Source organism: Entelurus aequoreus, linkage group LG18 (assembly GCF_033978785.1).
Source record: "Entelurus aequoreus isolate RoL-2023_Sb linkage group LG18, RoL_Eaeq_v1.1, whole genome shotgun sequence".
Classification (NCBI taxonomy): domain Eukaryota; kingdom Metazoa; phylum Chordata; class Actinopteri; order Syngnathiformes; family Syngnathidae; genus Entelurus; species Entelurus aequoreus.
This window is the reverse complement of record NC_084748.1, coordinates 14,058,666-14,086,322: the sequence shown is the minus strand read 5'-3', so window position 1 is coordinate 14,086,322 and position 27,657 is coordinate 14,058,666. Positions and strand designations below refer to the sequence as shown.

The 27,657-nt window shown below is 41.2% G+C and overlaps 3 protein-coding genes across 3 annotated transcripts in view; 2 read left to right on the top strand and 1 right to left on the bottom strand.

Annotated features, from left to right (window-relative positions):
- The window catches only part of plk1 (polo-like kinase 1 (Drosophila)), an 18,957-nt gene extending 6,716 nt beyond the window's left edge, over positions 1-12,241 (top strand). Inside the window, exons 2-11 of the mRNA XM_062026569.1 lie at positions 1,666-1,834; positions 2,128-2,272; positions 3,951-4,044; positions 4,114-4,339; positions 4,419-4,461; positions 6,197-6,291; positions 6,361-6,438; positions 9,097-9,251; positions 9,327-9,509; positions 11,774-12,241. Of these exons, the coding sequence (XP_061882553.1) occupies positions 1,666-1,834; positions 2,128-2,272; positions 3,951-4,044; positions 4,114-4,339; positions 4,419-4,461; positions 6,197-6,291; positions 6,361-6,438; positions 9,097-9,251; positions 9,327-9,509; positions 11,774-11,968 (1,383 nt within the window). The 3' untranslated portion in view covers positions 11,969-12,241. The remainder of the gene's footprint in view (positions 1-1,665; positions 1,835-2,127; positions 2,273-3,950; positions 4,045-4,113; positions 4,340-4,418; positions 4,462-6,196; positions 6,292-6,360; positions 6,439-9,096; positions 9,252-9,326; positions 9,510-11,773) is intronic.
- A 3,541-nt stretch (positions 12,242-15,782) lies between these two features.
- Positions 15,783-27,075, bottom strand: palb2 (partner and localizer of BRCA2). The gene is made up of 12 exons (XM_062026567.1): positions 26,876-27,075; positions 26,556-26,647; positions 24,573-24,632; positions 23,806-23,953; positions 22,678-23,685; positions 20,692-21,536; positions 20,447-20,605; positions 19,157-19,239; positions 18,934-19,083; positions 18,750-18,866; positions 18,585-18,672; positions 15,783-16,359 (listed from the first exon to the last, which is right to left on the bottom strand). Exons 2-12 carry the CDS (start codon positions 26,631-26,633, stop codon positions 15,928-15,930), a joined length of 3,168 nt encoding a protein of 1,055 aa, XP_061882551.1. The 5' UTR covers positions 26,634-26,647; positions 26,876-27,075; the 3' UTR covers positions 15,783-15,927.
- Positions 26,992-27,657, top strand: part of LOC133633834 (collagen alpha-1(XI) chain-like) — a 153,307-nt gene continuing 152,641 nt past the window's right edge. The window contains exon 1 of the mRNA XM_062026568.1: positions 26,992-27,035. The gene's annotated coding sequence lies outside the window, so the exon portion shown is untranslated. The remainder of the gene's footprint in view (positions 27,036-27,657) is intronic.

The window sequence follows — 27,657 nt, the reverse complement described above, 5'->3', positions numbered from 1 at the left end:
ACATACTGTATGTTGTCATCCAAGCAAAGTTTTTTTCATGGACGCCCCTGCTTATTTCAGCAAGACAATGCCAAGCCACATTCTGCGCGTGTTACAACAGCGTGGCTTCATAGTAAAAGAGTGCAGGTACTAGACTGGCCTGCCTGTAGTCCAGACCTGTCTCCCATTGAAAATGTGTGGCGCATTATGAAGCCTAAAATATTACAACAGAGACCCCGGACTGTTGAACTTAAGCTGTACATCAAGCAAGAATGGGAAATAATTCCACCTGAAAAGTTTCAAAAATTGGTCTCCTCAGTTCCCAAACGTTTACTGAGTGTTGTTAAAAGGAAAGGCCATGTAACACAGTGGTAAAAATGCCCCACGCCAACTTTTTTGCAAAGTGTTGCTGCCATTAAATTGTAAGTTAATGATTATATGCAAAAAAAAAATTAAGTTTCTCAGTTCCAACATTAAATATCTTGTCTTTGCAGTCTATTCGATTGAATATAAGTTGAAAAGGATTTGCAAATCATTGTATTCTGTTTTTATTTACGAATTACACAACGTGCCAACTTCACTGGTTTTGGGTTTTGTATATTATATTCTCTGAAGGGCTGCTGTCCACCGTGGACAACCGTGAAGTAAACAATAAAATATAACTTATTTTAATATTTAATATTGTTAGGAAAAAAATTCACATTTAAAAGGAAACATCCCGTAATCAAAATTTACAGCGACATTTTCTTTTTTTAAAATTATTATTAATTTAATCCTTGGTATATTCGGGAAAAAAACTATCAAAATGTAATAATAAATGTAATATACATTTTATTTACGAAGTTAGATAATTGTATTTATTGTAAATGACAAAAAATAAAGTATTTTGAACCAAAACAGACAAGCATACAGACAGCATTTTGAACATGAAAATTACATTCCTACAGTAGCCATTTCAAACAAACTAGTTAAATTAAATTTGCATTCACATTATTTGGGCAGAATCAAGGATGTAATAATTATCATTATAATGAAACGCGTTAAAATTCCTGACTGTTAGTAATCCCGTTTCCAGTTTTATTAAGTTAAAGTTAAAGTACCAATGATTGTCACACACACACTAGGTGTTGTGAAATTTGTCCTCTGCATTTGATCCATCCCCTTGACCACCCCCTGGGAGGTGAGAGGAACAGTGGGCAGCAGCGGTGCCCCGCCCGGGAATCATTTTTGGTGATTTAACCCCCAATTCCAACCCTTGATGCTGAGTGCCAAGCAGGGAGGTAATGGGTCCCATTTTATAGTCTTTGGTATGACTCGGCCGGGGTTTGAACTCACAACCTACCCATCTCAGGGCGGACACTCTAACCACTAGGCCACTGAGTAGTTATTTATTGTAAAATTACCACTGTTTGAAAAACTTAGTGATACTGTTCATTCCTGAGAAGCAGCTAGTGCGCTAACTGCTAGCCATTTTAAATACTAGCATGAATTAAAAAAAACACTGTTTTAAAAAATACAGCTTGATGAAAAATTGGAGTGTGTTTGAGCACATTCAACAATACTGTAATAAAGGTTTGTGAAATTGCGGAACAAATGGAATATGGAAAACAGGACTCGTTTAAGACGACGTTTACTTCGGAGCCAATGGCCCAAGTGAATGATGTTTATGTCGTTTCTGTTTTGCAGTCGCTGCTGGAGCTGCACAAGCGCCGTAAGGCGGTAACCGAGCCCGAGGCGCGCTACTACATGATGCAGCTGCTCAAGGGAGTCCAGTACCTGCACAACAACAAAGTCATCCACAGAGACCTCAAGCTGGGCAACATCTTCCTCAACGATGACATGGATGTCAAAATAGGCGAGTGGAATAACACGAAAATGCACTTATATTTGGCTTTTAGAATCAGTAATAAATGCTGACTTGCATAAAGACAAACTTGTTTGTCCATCAAGGATGCTCCTCAGACATCCATGATAAAAATTATTCTCACTTCCTGGATGAGATGTTTCCACTGACCCATGAAAACAATAATAAAAAAAACTCTTCAGTTGTTCATGTGTTTTTATTGTCCGTAGTGACTTTTCCCAGGAAGTCATTTTTCACATGTTCTCCCTTCTCAGTATCAAAAACTTTGTGTTTGCGCCCGGCAGGCGACTTTGGCCTGGCCACCAAGATCGAGTTTGACGGCGAGCGGAAGAAGACGTTGTGTGGAACGCCCAACTACATCGCTCCTGAGGTTCTCTGCAAGAAGGGGCACAGCTTCGAGGTGGACGTGTGGTCGCTCGGGTGTATATTGTAAGTACACACACACTATTTGTATTTCAAATATTAAAAACATGGCACTGTTTCAATTAGGGCGGGACAAAATGGCTGAAAACTGTATCACAATATATCGGTCGATATCAATAATTATTTTTCACGACCTATGGAAAATAAGAAGCAGGAGTAAAATGTATCAATGTTAACATTTTTATTTCAAACGTAACCTTCCTCTGATTTATAATCCCCTCAGCAATCAACGCAGAAAGGAAATGTCAAATTGAACACTTAACAAAAATGCTTAAAGTGTAAGAAAATAGTGCAGAGTGTGAAAAGGTAAACTTGGATAAACCTGAGAACTATTTTCTGCAGGTTTAGTGCCAGGAAGTTAGAGCTGTGCGGGTAAGGTGGTGTGGTATTAGCAGTCTTGGTGGGGACAAGCGCCTTGCATCATTTACAGACCACATTAGTTTGACTACGGTCCCCTTTTAAAAAAAAAAAAAAAAAAAAAAATCCAGAAAACTGCCGTATTGTCCAGCTGACATTTCCTGTTTTTTAGCCACAATTTCTTCATTTTCATTTTCTCTTCTCACTCCATGCAAAGAATCGACCGTGAGACAAGAAGATGGCGCAACCAAAAGATAGCTGATACTGTTACCTGATTGGCTGTTAGCGTGTCACGCCCAGTGATCACTTCCTGTGTTGCTCGTTTACCAGAGACCGAATGCCTTTGTTCACGCAACCAACTTTCTTCCGACAAAGGAAAAAAAATGATCCAACATTTAATCGAACGCATTTTGTATTGATATTGATTGTGTCTTCTGCGATATATGCCGTATTTTTCGGACTATAAGGCGCACTTCAAATTCTTTAATTTTCTCAAAAATCGACAGTGCGCCTTATAACCTGGTGCGCCTAACGTACTGAATAATTCTATTTGTGCTTACCGACCTCGAAGCTATTTTATTTGGTACATGGTGTAATAAGTATGACCGTTAGATGGTGTAGACTGCAAGATGCCAGTCAACATAAAAACTTTAAATGTTCCGTTGAGAATATAGAACATTACACTCGGCGCTCAAAAATCTGTCAAAATGTTTTAGTACGACTTTGAAGCCGCACCGCTAGATGGATTGTCGGAGCATTATGGCTACCAGACGTACTGTGCTTCAACATACGAGGAGTATTATGGTGTGTGTATTAGGACCGCAAAATGGCATCTATTAGCAGACATATTAACTGGTGTTTTGTTTCGCAATATTATGCAAAACCAACCTTTTTTTTTTTTACCTTGTGGTGTGTATTTTGGATCTGCATAAGTCCTGAAAAATTGCGCGCGTCTGCCATTGTAGTCCAAGAAGAAAAGGTCAGAAAGCGACTTGAAGATGGTCTGTAAAACATAATCTAAGCAACGTTTTGACCAAAGAACCACCATTACATGTTAAGTAGACCACAAGATATTGTATTAAATATAGAAAAAAATCATAATATGACCCTTTTTAATGTGATTTATTATCCGGTGTGCCTTTTGTTTGAACTACACCTGAATAGACCCGCTGATCGGCAGTGCACCCTATGGTCCGAAAAATACGGTATTGATATTTTGTCGCCCAGTCCTAGTTTCAATTTGATCACTGAGACCATAAGAAGTGTCAACTTAGAGGATCTTTGATTTTTACGGTAGATTACTCCTGAACACATTACTTTGATAAAGGTACACGTTGTTGGTGGGCAAGCCGCCGTTTGAGACAACCTGCCTGAAGGAGACGTACAACCGCATCAAGAAGAATGACTACACAATCCCCTGGGTAGGCCATCTTTCAGGATCTTTACCTTTCACGCATCCTTCCCGCTCACCTTTCTCTTCTACCAACCAGCACGTCAACCAGTCAGCGTCGGTGCTCATCAAGCGGATGCTGCACGCTGACCCCAGCCAGCGTCCCACCATTACAGAAATGCTAACGGACGAGTTCTTCGCCACCGGCTTCATCCCGCCGCGCCTGCCCACCACCTGCCTCACTGTGCCACCGCGTTTCTCCATAGCGCCCTCCACAGCCGCCGACCACGCCCAGAGGAGACCTCTGACCGCCATTAACAACAAAGGTCTGACCCCCCCTCCACACCCAGGAACATCACAGCCTTGTTTTTAAGCTTTGGTAACAACATAAATTGTCTTTCTTAGGAGAGTCTGAGAAGGGCGACTGCAAGGATGAGCAGCTTCCAAGGTGAGATGTCTGTCTATGCATGCTTGTTCAGCATATATATTTCTATATACTGGATAGATATGTGTGTGTATAAGGCCCTTTTCCACCAAGAGTTCAGTAACTAGAGGTTCCTGTAGAAGTGCGTGGTTTGTTTCCACCGCATTTCACAGTTCGGGGTAGTTTATACAAGTCAGTCTGACTTATGGACTGGCTTTGTATATAAATCAACAGACTATATTAGGTCAGAGTTCCTTTACTAAAGTGTAAGTGGGTGAAATACAAAGCAATGTGATATATAAAATAAAGTACACCGTTGTTCATAAAAAGTCGGGCTTTTGTCTGTAGTGTCAACATTCAGAAAGTCGTCCCCTCATAAAAATAATGAAATCATCAGGGTACAAAAGCTTTATTATTTAGTTTTTTGTTTGATTTCCTCAAAATGTATAATTATTTTTTGTAATTCTTAAATTATATAAGACGTGTTTAGTCCTGGGTTCAATCCCGGGCTCGGGATCTTTCTGTGTGGAGTTTGCATGTTCTCCCCGTGACTGCGTTGGTTCCCTCCGGGCACTCCGGCTTCCTCCCACCTCCAAAGACATGTACCTGGGGATAGGTTGATTGGCAACACTAAATTGGCCCTAGTGTGTGAATGTGAGTGTGAATGTTGTCTGTCTATCTGTGTTGGCCCTGCGATGAGGTGGCGACTTGTCCAGGGTGTACCCCGCCTTCCGCCCAGATGCAGCTGAGATAGGCTCCAGCGACCCCAAAGGGAATAAGCGGTAGACAATGGATGGATGGATGTTTTTAATGGAACTTTACAACAAAGTTATAACAAATATATAATGTAGTATATACTGTGCATACATGATAGTCCTTCCCTCCTGGATTTTTTATTTTATTGCTGCAGCCTGAAAATTTTGCAAATTGACGTTTTGAGGCTTTTTCCATAACATTGAATTGGCTTGTGATTTATTTTAAGTGAATTTTGGAACCTTTACCTAAAAAATAAAAATAAACAAACAGGATTTCTACAAATACTGTATTGATGTTTTACTTTTTTTATTTTTCCCACAAGGACCTAAAAGTAGGCACTGGATAACAGTAAAAGCACATTGTTAAATTACTGTACTGTTTTAATTCTTTATAACTAATAATAGTAATAACCAAAGAGGGCTGTCATCAAAAATAAATTTCAAATAATCTCCATGTTTATTTTAGGCTGAAAGTGTTTGTCCATCTTAAATATTCAATTATGTTCCAGCACATTTACCCTGGCACGTATTAGTCAACGTGATCTATAGCGGTACAATTTGTTGGGTAATGACTCGATGAGCAATTATTATCACACGTCAACATCGCTAACATCTAATTGATGCCTCGATACTAGGTCAACATTGCTAATGAAAATAGGTTCTGACTAACCTTACCCTGGATGGTTGAATATAAAAATACAAGTAAACTAGGATGTGATAATGCCAGTGTGTTGGTAAAGGTTCAAACACTACGTTACCCAGGTGACTTAGAGACAGGAAAAGGAAGTACTGTATGTCTGACCTATGCGCGAAGACAACAAAAGTGCTGTTTGATCAATAAATTATGTTTTATTACACATTATTGTCCATGCGCCTTCCACACAAGAAACAAAGATGATATAAGCGGCACTTTAGAATAGTTTGAATGTACAAGAAGTCGGGACGTAAGCATAAAGTGTTAATGTGCAGGCCGTCGCTAAATGTGTGTTGCTTCTTTTTGTCAGGGAGGAGGAGGCGGTCGACCACGTGAAGGACATGCTGCAGCAGCTCAACACTATCTTGGCTGCCAAACCCTCAGCAAGACCCCTCGTACGTCAAGGTGAGACCCTCGTCTTCACGTTTACATCAACGTCTACAAACTGGTGCTGACACTTGTTTGTCCTTGCAGAGGAGGCAGAAGATCCTGCTTGCATTCCCATCTTCTGGATCAGCAAGTGGGTGGACTACTCGGACAAATACGGACTAGGTAGGAAGGAAGTCCTTAAGTTGAAACTGGGTTTTAACGCCAGCCTGCAATGGCTTACCAATAGTGGCACATGCTGTGTATAGCAGAAAAGTAAATACTTTGTCTTATTAATAACTTCAATAGATAATGGTTTGATGGCGCTATCTGCAAGTAGGGATGTAAATCTTTGGGCACCCAACAATTCCATCGGATTCCGATTCCTGCGGGTGCTATTTGATAGGGCTGGGTGATTAAACGATATCATTTTATATTGCGATAGACAAGTCATCGATATCAATATGAAATGTGTTTGATAAAACGTTCGATAAGTATATGGTTTTTTTGGTCGGGAAGAAACCGGAAAGAATGAAGCATGGTTGATTGCATGAACGAAGGCACTTGCGGTTTGGTAAGCTAACAAAACAGGAAGTGGTCAGTGAGCAATGGGAGGGACATGCTAAACAGTCAAATCGTAAAAACGGTATCAAATGTCAAGTTTGGTTATGTCATCCCGCTGTCTTGCTGTTAATTAAGAAAAGAAGGTAAGGATCCCTGTAGAGAGCAAAGAAATTGTGGATAAAAGAGGAAAAGTCACGTCGACAGTATGGCAGTTTTAAATTATCATTTTTTTCAAAAACACCGTCCGTTCCCCATTCGAGAGTACGGAAACAACAGGTAGGAACTAATGTGTACAATACGTTTTACCGTGTGCGTGATGTCAAATTGATGTGACCAAAATTGTTACGTTATCGCAGTATTCTTGAATGTGCTCAAAAAGTACTTTTGATCAAGTTTTCGTTAGTCACTAAAATACACTGTTAGAAAAGCCACTGTTTTGCATGCTTTGTTTCTTATGCTTCAATTATTGTTTTAATTTGTTTTATTGGCAAAGCTGTTATTGCTTTAAATATTGTTTTGTACTATAGCACTACAGGATTTATTTAAATGAAAAGTACATCACGAAAAATCTATTGTTTAATATTTCTGGCTGGCGTTGTAGCATCCTACTTTGTTTAGAATCCTGCGTAAAAACACCTCCGTCTCGTATTCCTGAGTAAAGTATGATCACTCTGTTCTAAGAGAGCAGAGGTCATAGGTTCAATTGCACAATTAAATATCTTAATTGTTCAGACAATGTGCTTGTATACTGTAAGTTTAGATTGAGTCGTTTCTTAATGGGGAAAGACTTAAAAGTTTCTTGTTTTCATGTGAGCATTTAAGCTGGTGCCAGTCAGTCTTTGAGTTAATCAAAGTGCTGTTATCAATCACGTTTTTTCCATTTTAATTTAAGAGTAATACTGAGTTTTACAGTGTTTATCATTAATGCCATTTATTGTTACATCCCTAGTGTATATGTTCACACAATGTTGTCTATAGTTGTGTGTTACACAAATTAGGGGTGTCTGCTGATAATATCAAAGAAATTGCCATAAATGTTGAGTGAAATGTTGTCATTGTGAGGAGAAGGAACACTTATTTTATAAAATAACGTGTCCGGTAGCGTTCATTCATCCTTGACACACTCAGTCGCCCCGTCCTGATAAACAATGTCGAGATGGTCATTTGAAACTAACTAAACTACAAAGCTAAAGCCAGCAAGAACAACACATCTCATCTGCCAGTGTTGTTGTGAACGACATCCATGTAACAGTGGTCGCAATTTGAGAGACCCTCTCTCTTTTTCTTTCTTTTTTTGAGCTTCAAATGAGTCGCCGCTTTACTCGTCAAGCTGAGAACAGCACATTCCCCTCACAATAATAGCGTGGTGCGCCACATCCAGTCCGACTGCGCTAACAAAATCAAGGTTTCAAAAAAGTACCGCTTATTCATACTTTTACGAAAGGATTATGCTTTGACCTAAAATACTTGTCAAAATTCTCCAAAGATGTATTGCACCAACACATGTGAGGATTTAATTAACAAACATTTTATTTTGCACAAAAAGCAATCACACTTTGAAGGTAAAATAAGTGTAAAAGGTAAAAAATTGAATTAAAAACCAAACGGATAAACAGAATTTTATTTTTTATCGTGCTATTGTAATTTATATTTAATGTTATTGCTATTAGTATTTTACTTGTGGTTTATTTCATATCCAGGTTTTTTAATACTATATCTAAAGTAGAGTTTTGGTGGTATAATAAATACTAATGTTTTCAAATTAATGAATCGTGTATTTATTCATGATCGCAATATCAATCAAAATAATCTTGATTTATTATCGTAGGCTGTAGGCTATCAGGAGCTTGCAGCTACACAACAGAAGTGTGCTTATTGAACCATATTGCAGTGTAAAACGGCACATTTTTACAAATAAACAAGCATCAAATAATTATAGTTGCATATTACTTGCACATAGAAAGTCTCCAAGGCATATTAGAAAGTATCCAGTCACAAATGTGTCCGCGTCATGAGATTAACTTCATGAATTATTGTGGCCACTAGATGTCACTTAAAGGTCCATTCCAGATGGGTAATAGCAAATAGGTTAGTGTGTTTCACACCTACCAATGATGTATGCTTAAGTCATTTCACAACCTTTTCTAACATTGCTCACTACAAACTAATAAAAGTATGTATGATTCATGCTGGTATTGGCCAACACTGAAAGTGAAAAAGTTGTAATAGTCCAATGTTTGACAGGATGTGGACACGGTGTAACATGTTCTATTGTTGTAGGCTACCAGCTGTGCGACAACAGCGTGGGTGTGCTCTTCAACGACTACACACGACTCCTCATGTACGCCGACGGCGACAGCCTGCAGTACATCGACAAGGCGACGGCTGAGTCGTACATCAGCGTGCGCTCGTACCCGCCCGCACTCAACAAGAAGGCGAGCGCTTTGGACCTTTTCATTCTTTCTCTTCATCTTCCGGGCATGATGCTCACCGCCTCTTTCCTACCGCAGATAACGCTGCTCAAGTACTTCCGCAACTACATGAGCGAACACCTGCTGAAGGCCGGCGCCAACATGGCACGGCGGGAAGGCGACGAGCTGGCACGTCTGCCCTACCTGTCGCTGTGGTTCCGCACCAAGAGCGCCATCGTGCTGCACCTCAGTAACGGCACAGTGCAGATCAACTTCTTCCAGGTGAGCGACCTCTGCAAACGAAGCCCGATCCACCAATTTTTTTTTACCGCAGGGTTCAAAGTGTAGGAAAAATGTACCGTCTTATAGTCCGGAATTTACAGTATGTAAGCTAAAAAAAATGTAGCGGGTAGCAGGGGGTGTATATTGTAGCGTCCCGGAAGAGTTAGTGCTGCAAGGGGTTCTGGGTATTTGTTCTGTTGTGTTACAGTGCAGATGTTCTCCCGAAATGTGTTTGTCATTCTTGTTTGGTGTGGGTTCACAGTGTGGCGCATATTTGTAACAGCGTCAAAGTTGTTTATACGGCCACCCTCAGTGTGACCTGTATGGCTGTTGACCAAATATGCTTAGCATTCACTTGTGTGTGTGAAAAGCCGTAGATATTATGTGATTGGGCCGGCACGCAAAGGTAGTGCCTTTAAGGTTTATTGGCGCTCTGTACTTCTCCCTACGTCCGTGTACACAGCGGCGTTTTTAAAAAGTCATAAATTTTACTTTTTGAAACAGATACCGATAAATTCCGATATTACATTTTAAAGCATTTATCGGCCGATAATATCGGCAGTCCGATATTATCGGACATCTCTATTAGCAACTTATCAGCATCATTAGTGATGTAACGATATAAACATTTCTTCACGGTTAGTGTGACCAAAATAGGGGTGTAACGGTACACAAAAACTTTGGTTCGGTACATACCTCACGGTTCGGTTCATTTTTGGTACAGTAAGAAAACAACAAAATATACATTTTTTGGTTATTTATTTACCAAATTTGTAAACAATAGCTTTATCCTTTTAACATTGGGAACACTATAATAATTCTGCCCATATTAATCAACATTAAACTGCCTCAAGTTGTTGCTCAGATTAAACAAAATGACAAAACTTTTCTTCTACATATAAAACGTGCAACATTAAACAGTTTCAAGTCAAATCATCATGCTTAATTTATTACAGCATTTGGGAAGCCTGTAGTTGTGAAGTGAAGTGAAGTGAATTACATTTATATAGCGCTTTTTCTCAAGTGACTCAAAGCGCTTTACATAGTGAAACCCAATATCTAAGTTACATTCAAACCTAGTTGATTTTTATTATGTAAATGTTATATTTTTATCAACATGTGATAGCAGGGACCCTGCCATTCAAAACTAGGCTGCTCCATTACTAATGATTAATTTAACTATAGCTGAAAAAATAGTACAATAGCAATAGGAGAGACAATTGATCCCTGAACACCATGGAGTTAATGTAGACTTTATGATGCAGTTACATTATTATAATCAACTATCAGAGACAGAAACTCTTCATTTAACATAATGTCCTTTTTTTCTGCTTCAACACAGCTCAATCAACACAGAAAAAGGTCAAGTGAAATAACAGACAGAGAGGGCTTTGCTGTCCGTAACGCACACACACACACACCGCAAAATGAGCTAACGTTACGCGAAAAGCTAACTAGCCTTCACCTCAAGCCAGGAATGCGAGCGAGCTCAGCTGCCGTTTGTTTCTAGAACGTCAACTAATGTTGCTAGTAGTTGACTGGGAGGTGTTTATTATCATTAGGGGAGAGTCCGCTGCCTGATGCTTACCTGCTAAACACCTACCTGCTCATGACGACGCTTGAGCACTGACTCCATGCGCTCGGAATACGCACTGCTGATTGGCTGTTACTGCTCTGGCTACGCACTGCTGATTGGCTGTTACTGTTCTGTGTGTAACCAATCAAATGGTTGTGTGGGTGGGACAATGCTGGGTGCTGTAGAGTACTCACAGAGACAGGCAGAACGAAGCGGAGCAGCTTGTTAAGACTTTAGCTTAGGCGGCTACTTAATGTTTGTGTGGAAACTTGTTCGGTACACCTCCGAACCGAACCGAAACCCCCGTACCGAAACAGTTCAATACAAATACACGTACCGTTACACCCCTAGACCAAAACTATCACGGTATTGCTGAAAAGTACTTGCACAGATGCTAAAATATTTGAATCGGGCTACGTAGCGATTAGCGGTGCTAGCTGCTTCTCCAGGAACTTGGCAGTATCACTGTGGTTTTACGATAGTTACAAACTGAAATGGTAACATTAACCGGCAGGAATTTTCCAGCAGTTTATCCTTATTACCGGGAATCATTGTGTGCAGTTTGCTCTTTAGCGAAATGACAACATTAGTTGTGTTGCAGGACTTAAAATTTTTGGTTCAAAGAGAGCCTAGTTGTCCTTTCCGCTTTCTCATGCACTCCCCTTCATGGTCACATGTGGTGTTCCAGGACCACACCAAGCTGATCCTGTGCCCGCTGATGGGCGCGGTGACCTACATCGACGCCAAGCGGGACTTCCGCACGTACAAGCTGTCCCTGCTGGAGGAGTTCGGCTGCAGCAAGGAGCTGGAAAGCCGCATGCGCTACGCCAAGCTTATGGTGGAGAAGCTGATGGACAGCACAGTCACCAACGCCGCCCATTAGGAGGATATATATATATTGTACATCCCATGAATCCAACTAAACATTTTTCACATGTTTTTGGGGACCTTCTCTGACTTCCATCTTCACGTCCTGTCAGATTCTCTGCTCTTTTTTGTGTGTTTGTGGTTTCATCATGGACATGATCTATTTCTGTTTTTAAAAAAAACATGTATTTTAGATATTTGGTCATCTTCAGATGTACAAATGTGTACATATTGCTGAACATACATGCTTTAAAATTTTACATGTTTAAATAAAGATTCTCTGATCAAGCCAAGTCGTGGTTGTGGCTTCAGTTTCATTTACAACGGTCCCTCAACTTATCCTAAGTTGGACTGCTATTTTATATAAATTGTATTAATATTGTATGCTGTTAACATATCACCTATGTCCATAAACACTTGTTATTGTAACTAGAGATGTGATTCGCAAACTACCGTATTTTTCGGACTATAAGTCGCAGTTTTTTTCATAGTTTGGCCGGGGGTGCGACTTATGTGTGAAATTATTAACACATTACCGTAAAATATCAAATAATATTATTTAGCTCATTCACGTAAGAGACTAGATGTATAAGATTTCATGGGATTTAGCGATTAGGAGTGACAGATTGTTTGGTAAACGTATAGCATGTTCTATATGTTATAGTAATTTTGAATGACTCTTACCATAATATGTTACGTTAACATACCAGGCACGTTCTCAGTTGGTTATTTATGTTTCATATAATGTACACTTATTCAGCCTGTTGTTCACTATTCTTTATTTTAAATTGCCTTTCAAATGTCTTCTTGGTGTTGGGTTTTATCAAATACATTTCCCCCAAAAATGCGACTTGTACTCCAGTGCGACTTATGTTTTTTTCCTTCTTTACTATGCATTTTCGGCCGGTGCGACTTATAGTCCGAAAAATAAGGTAATCACGTTTTTTTAACAAGACACGCAACTGAACAAGAAAATTAGTGTGACTTAAAGAAAAAATATTTGGAGTATGTTTTTGAATTTAAAAAATATATTTTTTACATGTGAAAACATGTTTTTAATGATTTTTCTTGGAGGGGGGGGAAAATGTTATGGAATAATCAATTCAAACGTAGTACATTTATGTACCGTATTTTTCGGACTATAAGTCGCACTGGAGTATAAGTCGCATTTTTTAGGGAAATTTATTTGATAAAACCCAACACCAAGAATAGACATTTGAAAGGCAATTTAAAATAAATAAACAATAGTGAACAACAGGCTGAATAAGTGTACGTTATATGATGCATAAATAACAAACTGAGAACGTGCCTGGTATGTTAACGTGACATATTATGGTAAGAGTCATTCAAATAACTATAACCTATAGAACATGCTATATGTTTACCAAACAATCTGTCACTCCTAATCGCTAAATCCCATGAAATCTCATACGTCTAGTCTCTTACGTGAATGAGCTAAATAATATTTGATATTTTACGGTAATGTGTTAATAATTTCACACATAAGTCGCTCCTGAGTATAAGTCGCACCAAACTATGAAAAATCTGCGACTTATAGACCGAAAAATACGGTACTCACATTTTTATGTCCTGATTTTTTTTTTGCAGTTTTATTTTTACATTTTCAATCAATTAATGCATTTATTATTTTTTGTGTATTTTGTCTCAATTATTAAAATGCTCCACATTATTTTAGGTGAGAGAAAATTCAAACTCGTGTCACTGCCAAACCATGCAAATGTGGCACCGCTTTATGTAATTTTTACAATGACATAACAAAAACCAAATGTACACCCACTATTACAGAATAATTCCAACCAATATAGTAATATTTGTGTAAATTGAATTATTCTGATTTACTTCTTATAAACTGGTACTAGTGATTGTTTCCTTGATAAAAAAAATAAAATAAAAATAACTATAATAACGAGCCAGTCTTTTGAACGGCTCCTCAAGATCTAGATCCCTAAAGGAGACATTAATTCCATTTCTAGTTTTAACATTTGATTTGTTTACTCACAGTTGATGGAAGAATTAGCTGCGTCATGGCTGCTCTAGCTAAGCTACCTTCTTTAGCATAGCAATGAGGAGGTTCACGTTCTCTCCACTTTTAAGCAGCTTCCTTCCAGGCTTGAGATTATGTGTCATAAGCCTAAGAACCTTTGAAAGACGTAAATTTAAGTAAACCAATTCAAACAAATTCGAATGTTGTCACAAAAACATGCTGAGAAAACACAAGAAATAACTACTCGAGCAATAATAAAAAAGAGGCGCGAAGTGGCCTAGCCAATCAGCTGCCAGTACAGAGAACACAGTGCTCTGTGATTGGTCCGCTATCAGCCAATAGTGAGCACCATGTCACGTGGGCAAACGCTTCATTGCTGCAAGGTATCTGCTAATACTAATTCAATAAAAAATTTAAACATTTTTTTTTAAATACTGTAATATCAATACATGGATATATATTCAACTTTAAAATCTATGATACACAATTACAACAAACACTGTAGTTACTTTATTGAGGTTACAATCCCCTGGCGCTGATTTGTACTGTTTTTGCCACTTTTATTTTGTTAGTGCAGTGACATCCGATGTGTCGTAGCGCTATTATTGTGAAACCGGAAGTGTGTGCATTCTCTACCCACTTTATTAATCATTGTGATCATTAATTTTGCTGAATTTGTTTGCAATCTAAAATGTTTTTCAACATGAAATTAAAATAAACTGTTTTTATTATTTTATTTAAAAAAATAAAAAAAATAAATGGTTATGTGCGTAACTAAAATTAAAAGTAACTTAAATTGGAACAAAAAATATAAGTACAATAAAGTTAAAGTTAAAGTACCAATGATTGTCACACACACACTAGGTGTGGCGAAATTATTCTCTGCATTTGACCCATCACCCTTGATCACCCCCTGGGAGGTGAGGGGAGCAGTGAGCATCAGCAGTGGCCGCGCCCAAGAATCATTTTTGGTGATTTAACCCCCAATTCCAACCCTTGATGCTGAGTGCCAAGCAGGAGTAATGGATCCCATTTTTATAGTCTTTGGTATGACTCGGCCGAATAAGTACAAATAGTTATTAGTTAATAGTAATGATAGTAAATATAAGTACAAATAGTTTACTGTATAAAATGTAATAAAATCTATATACATAATTTTATGATCCTAAGTGTAAAAGTGTTATATGAATAATTAATGAAATAAATTATTGGTCATGAAATATATATTGTACAGAAATTTTTTAAGATTACATGGTCAATTTAATAACCATTTCTTATTTCAATTAAGTATTTTAATCAATTTGTTTAATTTACTGTATTCATCCTCCATCGAAAGAGTAACTTTTGTGTTTCAAACAATGAAAAACAAGTCTCTTTACAATGAGATAAAAGACTGTAAAAATATATTCCAATTGAAAAAAATATATAAAGACAGAACAATAAGATCATATGGACAGCCATAAGTGTTTACATTTTGCTTTATATTTATTATTTTACTTATTTTTTTGTCTGGTTTTGTATTTGTTTTGTATCATCCCGTGAGGTTTATATTACTTTTTTTTGTTCGGTTTGTACTTCATGAAGTTTTGCACTTGTGTTTTTTGTTTGTTTATTTTCATTATATTTGGATGTATTATGTTGAAGGGGGCAGGAAAATATAAAATTTTCTTCATCCTGTTCCTTCTCAGGCATTGGTGTGTAGATGTGTGTTTAGTTTCTGAGGTTTAATTGTCTATTGGTCAAAGATGCACATCAATGAAGGAGATAAATAAAAAATGAAAAAAAAAAAAAAAAAGTTTATATTGCCAGTGACAGTAATTCAAATATAAAATAAGACTTTAAGAATACTGACAATATTTTAATGCAAACATTAGTTATTTTTTCCAACATGAAGTGTTCAAGTAAAGACAGGAGTAATAAAAGTGTGATTTTAAAAGTCCTGACGAGATATTTCATCCAGAAACTTAAAATCAGGTAAAACCTTCCTGGGCAGGGAGGTCAAAGTGCAAAGTGACGTCTCCGTTTTGGTGGCCCGTCACCAGCGTGGACCCGCCCTCTGCCCAGCGAGCCAGCTGCCAGCCCTCGCCCTCGGGGGTCGCCAGCGTCACGGCGCCCCGCCGCGGCCCCCGCAACCCCCACACGCACATGCAGCCGCTCTGGCTCACGCCCGCCACGGCCGCGCTGCTGGCGTCAGCCTCGCACAGCCTTCCGGACCAGGATGTGGGCGGGTCCAGACGGGCCGCCAGGACGCTTTTAGCGTTGTGAGGATTGACTGCCACCAAGGAGAAGAGCGACGACTTCTTGGCGTCTTCTTCTTTGAGGAACTTTTCTCGCTGCCTCTTGTCGTCTTCCTGCTGCGGGGCGCTGAGAGTCGGATGCTGCACCAGGACCAACAGCACCCCCTAAAACACACACACACACCTCCTTACTGTGTGATAGTATAAGTAACACACACACTGTTAGCACTTTAGCAACAAACACTAACATGTGTTCTTAGATCAGTGGTTCTTAACCTTGTTGGAGGTACTGAACCCCACAAGTTTACTATGCGCTTTCACCGAACCCTTGTTTAGTGAAAAATCAAACGTTTTTTTCTTAATTTAATCTTAATTTAAAAATATTTATCATGAAATGATGTTATTTATTAAATAAATACTAATTAAGAAATATTTTACAAACAGAACGTTACAGGAATGTACACATGATCCCAGGTTTACATCTCATTGTGCAAAATGTGAATGTTTTAGTGGGAACTAAATGCGATATCGGAAAGGGGTACAAATGATTACCAAAGCAGGACCCCCCACCCAGACATACAATACTAGTACACAGCTCATGAAAAACAATATGTTGTGTTACTGTCATTGTAAGTGGGCCAAAACACTTATTTTAGAAAATAATCCCATGGAAATGACTGCTGTCATTTGATTATAATAATAAAACATCCATCCATCCATCCATTTTCTACCGCTTGTCCCTTTTGGCGTCATTAACTTGGTATTTAGTCAGGTTTGGGACAGGTGTGCTGCTGGTGTGGCCACAGTGTGCACATCTAAGTTAAAGTACCAATGATTGTCACACACTAGGTGTGGTGAAATTTGTCCTATGCATTTGACCCATCACCCTTGTTCACCCCCTGGGAGGTGAGGGGAGCAGTGGGCAGTGGTGCTGCGCCCGGGAATCATTTTTGGTGATTTAACCCCCAATTCCAACCCTTGATGCTGAGTGCCAAGCAGGGAGGTAATGGGTCCCATTTTTATAGTCTTTGGTATGACTCAGCCGGGGTTTGAACTCACAACCTACCGATCTCAGGGCGGACACTCTAACCACTAGGCCACTCAGTTAGAGGGAACATTGTTTGGGGGTATACATAATACACTGATAGGGAGAAGTTTTTATTTACACGATGAGTCGGATGTGTCCTGACCTCCGCGGCGGAGGCTCCGCCAAACCCCTGAGGCCGACTCACCGAACCCCTAGCAGTGTTTTCCATAAACTGCCAAGATACCTGTGGCGGTGGGAGCGTGGCTATGGGCGTGGTCACCATGACATCATCGAGTAATTTGCATAATTTACTACAATGATATGATTTTCTCTAAAAAGGCTCAAAAAATGTATACTTACTAATTAATAATAACAGTTTTGTTTTAAAGGTCCATCCATCCACCCATCCATCCATTTTACAATATAATTACAATACTTTATGTACATATTTATATACAGATTTGAACAATAAGTTATTCACTGAAATATATATATTAATTGTGGTTCTTACAAAAAATATATCTTATAAAATATAAAAGCTAAAATGTCTCTTAAAGCTCTGTCCCTTTAATTAGTGCATACTAAATAATTTAACTTTAGCCTACTACTACAACCATATTATTTACCAGCAACATAAAGTGAAACAGAGGCAGAGGTGTCCTGCCACAGTCAGTAACAAATAAACAGAAAACAGTAGTGGTCAAATACAAATAAGGCAACAAGAGAAGTATCCTACACTTCTCTTTTGTAAAGTAAATCTGAACAGCCTATATGGGCATCTACATCAACTATATGATTTGCCTGAGAAGCTGCACAGGACAAAGAAAAAAAAGAAAAAATTAATTTTTTATTTGTGGCGGACGTAATTATTTCGTGGCGGGCCGCCACAAATAAATGAATGTGTGGGAAACACTGCCTATGGTTCGATCGAACCCAGGTTAAGAACCACTGTCTTAGATCCTCAGAGAGAAAAATCCATCAAAAGGCGCCTAAACGCTCAGTTTTAAGTTTGCAGCTTTTCATGACATCACAAAGGAAACACCTCCTTCGTCGTGGATGCTACGCCGCCTCTGATCCAACCCAGCTAAATGACACCCCACTTTGGAAAAATAGGCTTCACTACCGGTCATAAAAATTATTCTGCCAGTGAGTTACATACTTAAAAGGGAAAACTTCACTTTTTGTTATTATTTTACCCATCATTCATAATTCGTATGTGAGACAAGAACACATGTTTCCCTTTTCTGGACCTTAGGCGTCAATTGTCTGACGCACAGTAAACGCCACCTCTATCTTGAACAAACTTTCAGAGTCAGAACCACATTGATTTTGACGTATCCAAGGTGTGTGTGCGTGGACTTACGCCGTAGGAGTATCCTCTGAGACACGACGTGTGTGACAGAGTGCCACTCAGGTCCAATGTCTGCAACAGATGTCCACTCTTCACATTCCTAAACACCACAAAGACACGACATGAGCGCAAAGTTCCGCTGCCTGAGTTATCTTCGTAAAAGACAGAATGTCTTACCAGACGAAGAGGCGTCCTTCCTCATCGGTGCCGATCAAAGCGTCCGGGAGTCCGTCCACGGGAGCCAGCGCCCCGACGCACACGTCAGGCGACCCCAGCAAGCGGCGGCCTGACACGCTGGTGAGAGACGTGGTGGTGCGTCAGCGAGCGAGAAGGGGCGAGGAGAAGGCGTCTTCTGGGTTACCTGCAGTCGTGCGAGAGCGTCAGCGCCTCCAGCGTCGGACCAGTCGCCGTGTGCCCGTAGGTCACCACCCTGGACCGGGCCACGCCCACCACCACCTGGATGCCGCCGTCACACAGCAGGGCGAGCTGGAGGCCGCGGCACGACAGCACCCTAAGGACGCCGTTAGTGTGTTTCAAATCTTTTATTAAACATGAAAATATTTGGAATTTCCTCGACTATTTACCTGACTTCTCTGATCTCCAGCTGACCGAGAGTCACGCACACCAGACCGGAAGCGTCCGGGACAGGAAATACATTGATCACAGGCTGCGGGCATTCGACAAAATAAAAGCGTGAGCATGAAGAATAAGATCCGGAAGAATGAGGAGGCACAATATCTTTTTTTCAAGTCGATACAGTCAACTACCTGCTTCTAGATACCATTGACTTAATTAAATGTTTTATTTTTTCAAATGTAGATTTACACCTTTCTTTGGGGCAAATTTTTTTATCAGCCTTTCAAAACACCTTTGTGGTGAAGCTGGCGTTTCATCTGGCTGATAAGTTTGATGCGTTGACGGGTGATGTTTTTTCTGGAGATGTCCGATAATATCGGACTGCCGATATTATCGGCCGATAAATGCTTTAAAATGTAATATCGGAAATTATCGGTATCCGTTTCAAAAAGTAAAATGTATGACTTTTTAAAACGCCGCTGTGTACACGGACGTAGGGAGAAGTACAGAGCACCAATAAACCTTAAAGGCACTGCCTTTGCGTGCCGGCCCAATCACATAATATCTACGGCTTTTCACACACACAAGTGAATGTAAGACACACTTGGTCAACAGCCATACAGGTCACATTGAGGGTGACCGTATAAACAACTTTAACACTGTTACAAATATGCGCCACACTGTGAATCCACACCAAACAAGAATGACAAACACATTTCGGGAGAACCTTCGCACCGTAACACAACATAAACACAACAGAACAAATACCCAGAACCCCTTGCAGCACTAACTCTTCCGGGACGCTATAATATACCCCCCCAACCCCCAACCCCGCCCACCTCAACCTGGGAGAGCATGTCCCAAATTCCAAGCTGCTGTTTTGAGGCATGTTAAAAAAAACAATGCACTTTGTGACTTCAATAATAAATATGGCAGTGCCATGTTGGCATTTTTTTACATAACTTGAGTTGATTTATTTTGGAAAACCTTGTTACATTATTTAATGCATCCAGCGGGGCATCACAACAAAATTAGGCATAATAATGTGTTAATTCCACGACTGTATATATCGGTATCGGTTGATATCGGAATCGGTAATTAAGAGTTGGACAATATCGGAATATCAGATATTGGCAAAGTGTCCCCTTTAAGATGTCGCAACAGAGTCAAGACCTTACCATTTTTGACGGTGTTGTTGACGGATGAGATTTTAATTGTTATGTTTACACTGCTGACAAATGTGAAATCTGGACTAGATCTGAATAAACATGATAACTTATGGGTGCGTGAATACTCACCTCGCTGAAGGTCCACGTGTGTCGGAGTGTCCAAGCGTATGACGACGACGCCTCCCGACTCCACAGACACACCGCCCACTTTCCCGCCGCGGCAACGCACAAATGACCGTCAGAGTCGAGCAGACAGCAGGCGTCCACCAGACGACCTCCTGCGGGCGCCTGCACAGCACGTCGGGGAATTGAACCAGCAACCTTCTAACAGTATTCAACCTGAGCGACCCCACAACATGTTAGACGTTCATTACCTTAAGGGTGCATCTCCTCTGGTCCTCCACCGCTTCTGTCTTTTGGGTGCCAGTTGTTGAGGCGGCCATGTGAGGGCTCGCCTCCTCGGCTTTGGGGTGGGGGGACAGCGTTGCCGGGGAGAAGGCCTGGCTAGAGGGGCTGTGCGGGGCAGGAAGGGACAGAGAAGGGGCGTTGGAGGCAAGGGGCAGGGCGGCGACCGCAGCAAGGGGGGTAACCCCGAGGGAGGGTAGCATCGGGCTGGAGGGAAGGGCGGAGGAGTGCGGGTGCGGTGGGGCAGAGGCCCCCGGGGGGCTGAGTTGCAGCTGAGAATGGACACTGTGCTTATTTTTTACTTCTTTTGGGGACCGCTTGAGACATTCTCCCACAGGAGCGGCGCCCCCTTGGTTGTCCTCAGAGGTGGGCGGAGCTTCCAGTCTGGGGTCGACACACAGACAGTCTGTTTGCTCTTGCAATGATGGCTGCTCGTCCAAACGTGAGCTACCAGAATAGTCCGGATCTGTGTTTGTGGGCTCAACTTGTTTTGACTGACCGCACGGAGGTGATTGGCCAAGTGTGGGCGTCAAGCTGAGCGGCAGCTCGAGAGGCGCCGCCTGCGTGCCGCAGCGCCTCAAGACACCGCTACGTGTGTTGTAGGACGGCGACGCAAAAGATTCGACTCCCGATCCCACGACCGCCTGCCGCAATTTCTTAAGCTTCAGCGAAGCAAACTGGTCATCGGGCAGGTGGAAGTCCTGGTGGAGTTTAAACTTCATCAGGCTGCTGACCGGTGGCGTGAAGAGAGAGAGTAATGGCATGGTGGAGAGTCTGGGGGAGGGCAGGAGGAGGGACCGCCAGTTCTGTGCACCTAAAAAAAAATCTAACATTTAGCATACAGCATAAAGGGAAAATGCACTTTTTTTTGGAATTTTGACCATCATTCACAATCCTTATGTAAGACAAGAACACATATATATATTTTTTTTTTTTTTTACACATTCTAACTGTTAAATAAATGCAATCAAAAGTCTGCTTACAATAGAGCCTTTGGGAGTTGCTCTATTCTGCCCATTAAGCCCTTAAAAAACATCTATATCATATATAATAATATAATATAATATAATAATATATCAATATATATTATATACTGTATATATAATATGTAAATATTACATATATGTTATATTTTATATTGGTACTATGGTACATTTTTAGTCTACTTTATACCTTTTGTTTTCGCGCTCTTTTTGTGCCGTTGTTTACATTATCCTTTCCATCCTTTGTAACTGAGCTACTGTGTGGAACAATTTCCCTTGTGCATCATTAAAGTTTGTCTAAGTCTAAACACCTCAATTAAGGTTTTATAAACATGCTGTAAGTATATGTGTAACGTAGTAACGGGCACATGTATAATAAGATGTAATATTTACACATTTTGCTCATTTTAAGCATACACGGCGCATAATTTCAAAAACGCATCACAACTTTTGTTTTTTTCTCCGCCAACATCATCATCAATACTACTGACCGCAGACATGAGAGCCAACAACCATAATAAAACATCACTTACTGTACAAGGCCTGCTGTCATTAGGATGCCTACTGATAGAATCTTGTTACTGTATATTCCGGTTTAGATGAAGAATGACTCATAATCCTCTCGAAGAAAAGGGGGGTGGAACCAAGTGTCTTCTTGTGTCTTTCTCGCCAATACCGGGTCTAAATTGGCTGTCAAAGTGGACCAACTTGTCGGATTACATCCTCATCCTTTTACTATCCAGGTGAGAGGCATGATTTATGATTTAGAATAAACTTTCACAAGCTCCGAGGTGAGGAAGCAGCTCACCAGCCAAGTCGCAAAAGGTAAATGGAGTATTGTTGGCAGTTTTTGGATGGTTATTTATTGGGTTTTATGAGCATAAAAGAGGACCTCCCAGATAGTTTTTCTAGGGGTTAGGTTACTGTAGTTTTATAATTAACTTCATTTTACAAACACTACAGTCTTCTTACCTGAGGGTGTGGGAGTGAGCGTGACAGTCTGACTGCTCTTCATAAAGATGGGAAACACCTTCTGAGATTCAGGCATCTCAGGGGGCGTGGCTTGATGGTGTTCAGATGCCGTGCTGACTGATTTCAAGGAATCACTCCCTTGAGGTGAGGCTGGGGTGACAGTTGGTGATGCGGAACATCTGTGGACCAGATTGCTCCCCCTGCCACGCCCTCTTCTCCTCTTTCGGCCCCTCCCGGGGCGAGCAGCGGCGACTACAGGGGGTGAAAAGGCCTCCGTGACGGCCTCACCGATGGACGCTGTGCCCGAATGCTCACTGTTGCTGCTGAGCTCGGCGGGAATTTGGCGCGCTTGGGAGTTCGATCTTTGGCCTCGGCCCCTGCGAGGCCTCCTCCCCGGGCTCAGCTGGCAGAGAATGACGGCTCGCATGTCGGGCTGGCTCTGGGAAAGTGTCATGCGCCTCGTGGTGCGGACGTAGTACTCCGCAGGGAAAAGTAGTCCCTCCACCAGTGTGCAGGAATCCAGTAGACTCTCGCTCTTCACATCTGCTTCCGTTGTCTCTTCCTGTTTTTCCACACCTGTTTGTCTTGTTTCGTCACATAGAACTCTGTCAGTCGGTCCTTTTTCTGTGAGTACCGCAGGACTGCTTTGTTTTAGTCCATCTGACACCTCTGTTTTCTTGTCTACTTTTTGTTTTCCCTCCTCAATTTCTGGGTCAGTGCGTGCCTGAGAGTTCCAGTGCGAAAGCAGCAAAGAAGGCGACCCCGACTCCGGTGGAGACGGTTGGCGTTCATTCCCAAACCTCGACGTTTCTTCCGCAGGCACATGAGAACGTCCTCGACCGTCGCTCTCGTCTGTGCTATGCAAGACGTCGGCGCTCTGCATCTGCCAGCGAAGGCGGCTGCGGCGCGTCCGAAGGCGCAGGGCCGGACTGGAGGCATCGCCGTGTTCAAGGTTCGCGGGAAGCGGAATCCTGCTCACATGATTGCTGCCGCTGGAGTCTGCGGGACCTGACGGAGAATGTAACCGGCCACAACATTAGGCACATGCCTGCACTGTCTTAAGAAAGAATACAAGAGCTGAATCCAAAATTCCTCAGAAAAATCATTATTAAATAGTAAGAGACCTACATGGAGCAAATCCACGGACAGTATCCAGTGGCACTGACGAAGGGGCAGGACTGGGTTTCGACGACGTCCCCTCTGGGTCTCTTTGGTCCTGGTTTTGAGGGACATCGTCCTTCACATGTTTCCGCACAGCTTCCTGTCGTTCAGCGCGCTGTAAACACACACTTAAGTGAGAAAACCCCCCACAACACAACACTTAGGGTTGCCACCCGTCCCTTGAAAAACGAAATGGTCCCGTATTGTTATGTATTGCGCACACACTTTGTTCCGTATTTTTAATACCGCGGGAATAAAGAAATGTCTGTAAAATATCAAAAGATTTCATCGAACGACAACAGCTACACAAGTCTTCCCCAGTCTAAGCTTTTTTTTTTTTGTCTTGTCCAGCTACTCAGGCAAATCATATAGTTGATGTAGATGCCCATATCGGCTGTACAGATTTACTTTACAAAAGAGAAGTGTGGGATACTTCTGTTGTTTCCTTTTTTGTATTTGACTTTATTAAATGGATTTATATTATTATTTGGTGCAGCCGGGCTGGAGCAGGAGGTGATAGAAAGACTAAAAAAAGGAAGATAGAGGGGAACATTGCGGAGCGCTGGAAGGAGCATAATATGACATGAAGAGAATATGAATACTTTTATATATATTTAGGGAAATTAAATAAAAAAATACTTTCATCTTTAATTATGATCATGATTTCTGGTTATGTTAGGCCAGCACGGCACACCACTGATAACAACACTATACAACAACTGTTTCGCCGTTACCTTTAGTTTCTGGGCGGTCTTGAGATATTCCCTACGAAGCTTGGCCAACTTTGTGCGAAGCTGCGGAGAAGAACATTATATAAGTTGAGCTGGAAGTGCATGTGTCTCACAATACTAAGGTCCTGAGTTCAATCCCGGGCTCGGGATCTTTCTGTGTGGAGTTAGCATGTCCTCCCCGTGACTGCGTGGGTTCCCTCCGGGTACCCCGGCTTCCTTCCACCTCCAAAGACATGCACCTGGGGATAGGTTGATTGGCAACGCTAAATTGGCCCTAGTGTGTGAATGTGAGTGTGAATGTTGTCTGTCTATCTGTGTTGGCCCTGCGATGAGGTGGCGACTTGTCCAGGGTTTACCCCGCCTTCCGCCCGTGTGCAGCTGAGATAGGCTCCCCACGACCCCAAAAGGGACAAGCGGTAGAAAATGGATGGATGGATGGACAACAAGCTATCCATACACTTGGGTAAAACGGAATCCATCCTATTTGGGTCCCACATCAACCTTAAGAAAGTCAGTGACTTCCCTATAAAAGTGGGTGACATTGTTATCATCAGGAAAGATGAGGTCACCTACCTAGGTTCCATTCTAGAGGCTAATCTTTCCTGTGATAAAATGGCAACCAAGGTCATCAAAAAGGTCAACCAACAAACAAGATTTCTCAATAGAATCTCCTCTCTGGTCAACAAAAGCACCATGAATATTCTAGCGGGAACTCTCATTCAACCCTTTTTCGATTACGCATGCACCTCCTGGTACCCCAGCACCTCAAAAACCCTCAAATCTAGACTCCAAACATCCCAGAACAAGCTAGTCAGGTTACTTCTAGACCTCCACCCCAGATCACACCTCACTCCTACCCACTTCTCCAAAGTGGGCTGGCTCAGGGTGGAGGACAGAGTTAAACAACTTGCACTGAGCCTAGTCTATAAAATTCGCTACACCTCCCTGGTACCGAAGTACATGTCAAACTACTTCCTTAACATAAATGACCGCCATAACCATAACACCAGAGGGAGCTCCACTGACCACGTTAAACCCAGATTCCGATCTAACAAAGGTCTAAACTCATTCTCCTTCTATGCCACATCAATGTGGAATGCGCTCCCAACAGGTGTAAAAGAAAGGGCATCTCTATCCTCCTTCAAAACCGCAATAAAAGTACACCTCCAGGCAACTTCAACCCTAAACTAACACCCTCCCCGGATTGTTAATAATCAAATGTAAATAATCAAACGTAGATACTTTTTCGTATGCTTTCTGACCTCTCTCTCTCTATGTCCACTACTTGCTGTACATATCCTACCAAGTCAGACCTACACCGTTTCAATGTCCATTTCTCTGTTCTCAATTGTTGATGACTGAAGTGATGATAAAAAGTTAAAGTTAAAGTTAAAGTACCAATGATTGTCACACACACACTAGGTGTGGTGAAATTTGTCCTCTGCATTTGACCCATCCCCTTGTTCACCCCCTGGGAGGTGAGGGGTGCAGTGGGCAGCAGCGGTGCCGTGCCCGGGAATCATTTTTGGTGATTTAACCCCCAATTCCAACCCTTGATACTGAGTGCCAAGCAGGGAGGTAATGGGTCCCATTTTTATAGTCTTTGGTAAGACTCGGCCGGGATTTGAACTCACAACCTACCGATCTCAGGGCGGACCTGGAGCCTATCTCAGCTTCAATCGGGCTGAAGTCAGGGTACACCCTGGACAAGTCGCCACCTCATCGCAGGGCCAATGTAAATAATTCAATGTATATACCCTGATGATTATCTTGTGTGATGACTGTATTATGATGATAGTATATATCTGTATCATGAATCAATTTAAGTGGACCCCAACTTAAACAAGTTGAAAAACTTATTCGGGTGTTACCATTTAGTGGTCAATTGTACAGAGTATATACTGTACTGTGCAGTCTGCTAATAAAAGTCTCAATCAATCAAAAAAATGATGGAAGTGTAAACAACATGCAATGTCTCTAGACTACCTTCTCCTTGTCATCGCAGTGTAGTGTGGACTTCAGCAGCTCCTCACAGTGAAGGACATCCACGACATTGTTCTGCATCCTGCCAGCAATCACTGTCGAACAAACCAACACTTTAGAAACAAACATGAAGTTATAATAACAGTACGCAGGGCTAACAACAACAGCGAGCTAGGTGGCTGTTAGCTGGAATCAAGGCTAACTTGTTACACTTAGCGTAAAGTCTGGCTTTGGGTTAAACATTAACTAAGTAGAAAGTTAAACGTTTATTCCCACTTTCTGTCAATTACAGTACACAAAGTTAGCGAAAAACGAACACTGACCCCCCTCCTTGGGCGAATCCGTGCAGTTGTTGTACTATCGAGATGATCGATGACGCCAGGCATTGATTGGGTTCAGCGTTCCCGCGACTGCATTTGAAAGCAGGCGAAAGCAGTCGAGCGCCGATAACTCGATCGCCGGCCTGTCAGCAGTTTGTAATGGGTGAGTTCCAGCAAGTTTGCTGTGGTTTAAAGTCATAAATCGGTACGAGTTTGAACCCCAGTCAACCTTAACCGAAGTTTAGAACGTGTGTTTACTTTAAAATGCCCAGATAGTACCTGTAAATTGCCAAACGTCTATCATCCAAATCAAGTTTTGTTTCAGCAGCCATTTTTATGTTAAATGAAGCATTGCTAATGTTAGCTTGGCAATAAGCACGGTAAGTATTCCAACAATTCTACAGTTAGTTTGTGCTGACAATATGTTTCTTTCATTATGTACAATCATTAATAGTATGGTTTAATATTAATTGAATTTGGTTTTGTTGTTTCTTAGCTTTTAGAACATTTATATATGGATCTAACTCCAGTACCAGACATTTCTATGCCCTCCCCCTTATGAAAAAAGTCAGGCCTCACATTTTTATAAAAGTAGTACTAATGTGAAAATGTGAGTTTGTATTAAGGCTGCACACAACAAGAAAATGCGATATACATTCTAAATATTTAAAAAACATTTTTTTACCTAATAAGTTGTATCACAAAAAAAGTACCATTTTACCCAAGGACTTATCATCCATCCATCCATCCATCTTCTTCCGCTTATCCGAGGTTGGGTCGCGGGG

Coding starts and splice junctions, on each gene's coding strand:
- palb2 (XM_062026567.1), bottom strand. CDS start 26,633: ATGCAGAACAATGTCGTGGATGTCCTTCACTGTGAGGAGCTGCTGAAG. Junction 19,240..20,446: donor ACACGTGGACCTTCAGCGAG/GTGAGTATTCAC, acceptor GAATGCCCGCAG/CCTGTGATCAATGTATTTCC. Junction 18,673..18,749: donor GAAGGACGCCTCTTCGTCTG/GTAAGACATTCT, acceptor TGTGGTGTTTAG/GAATGTGAAGAGTGGACATC.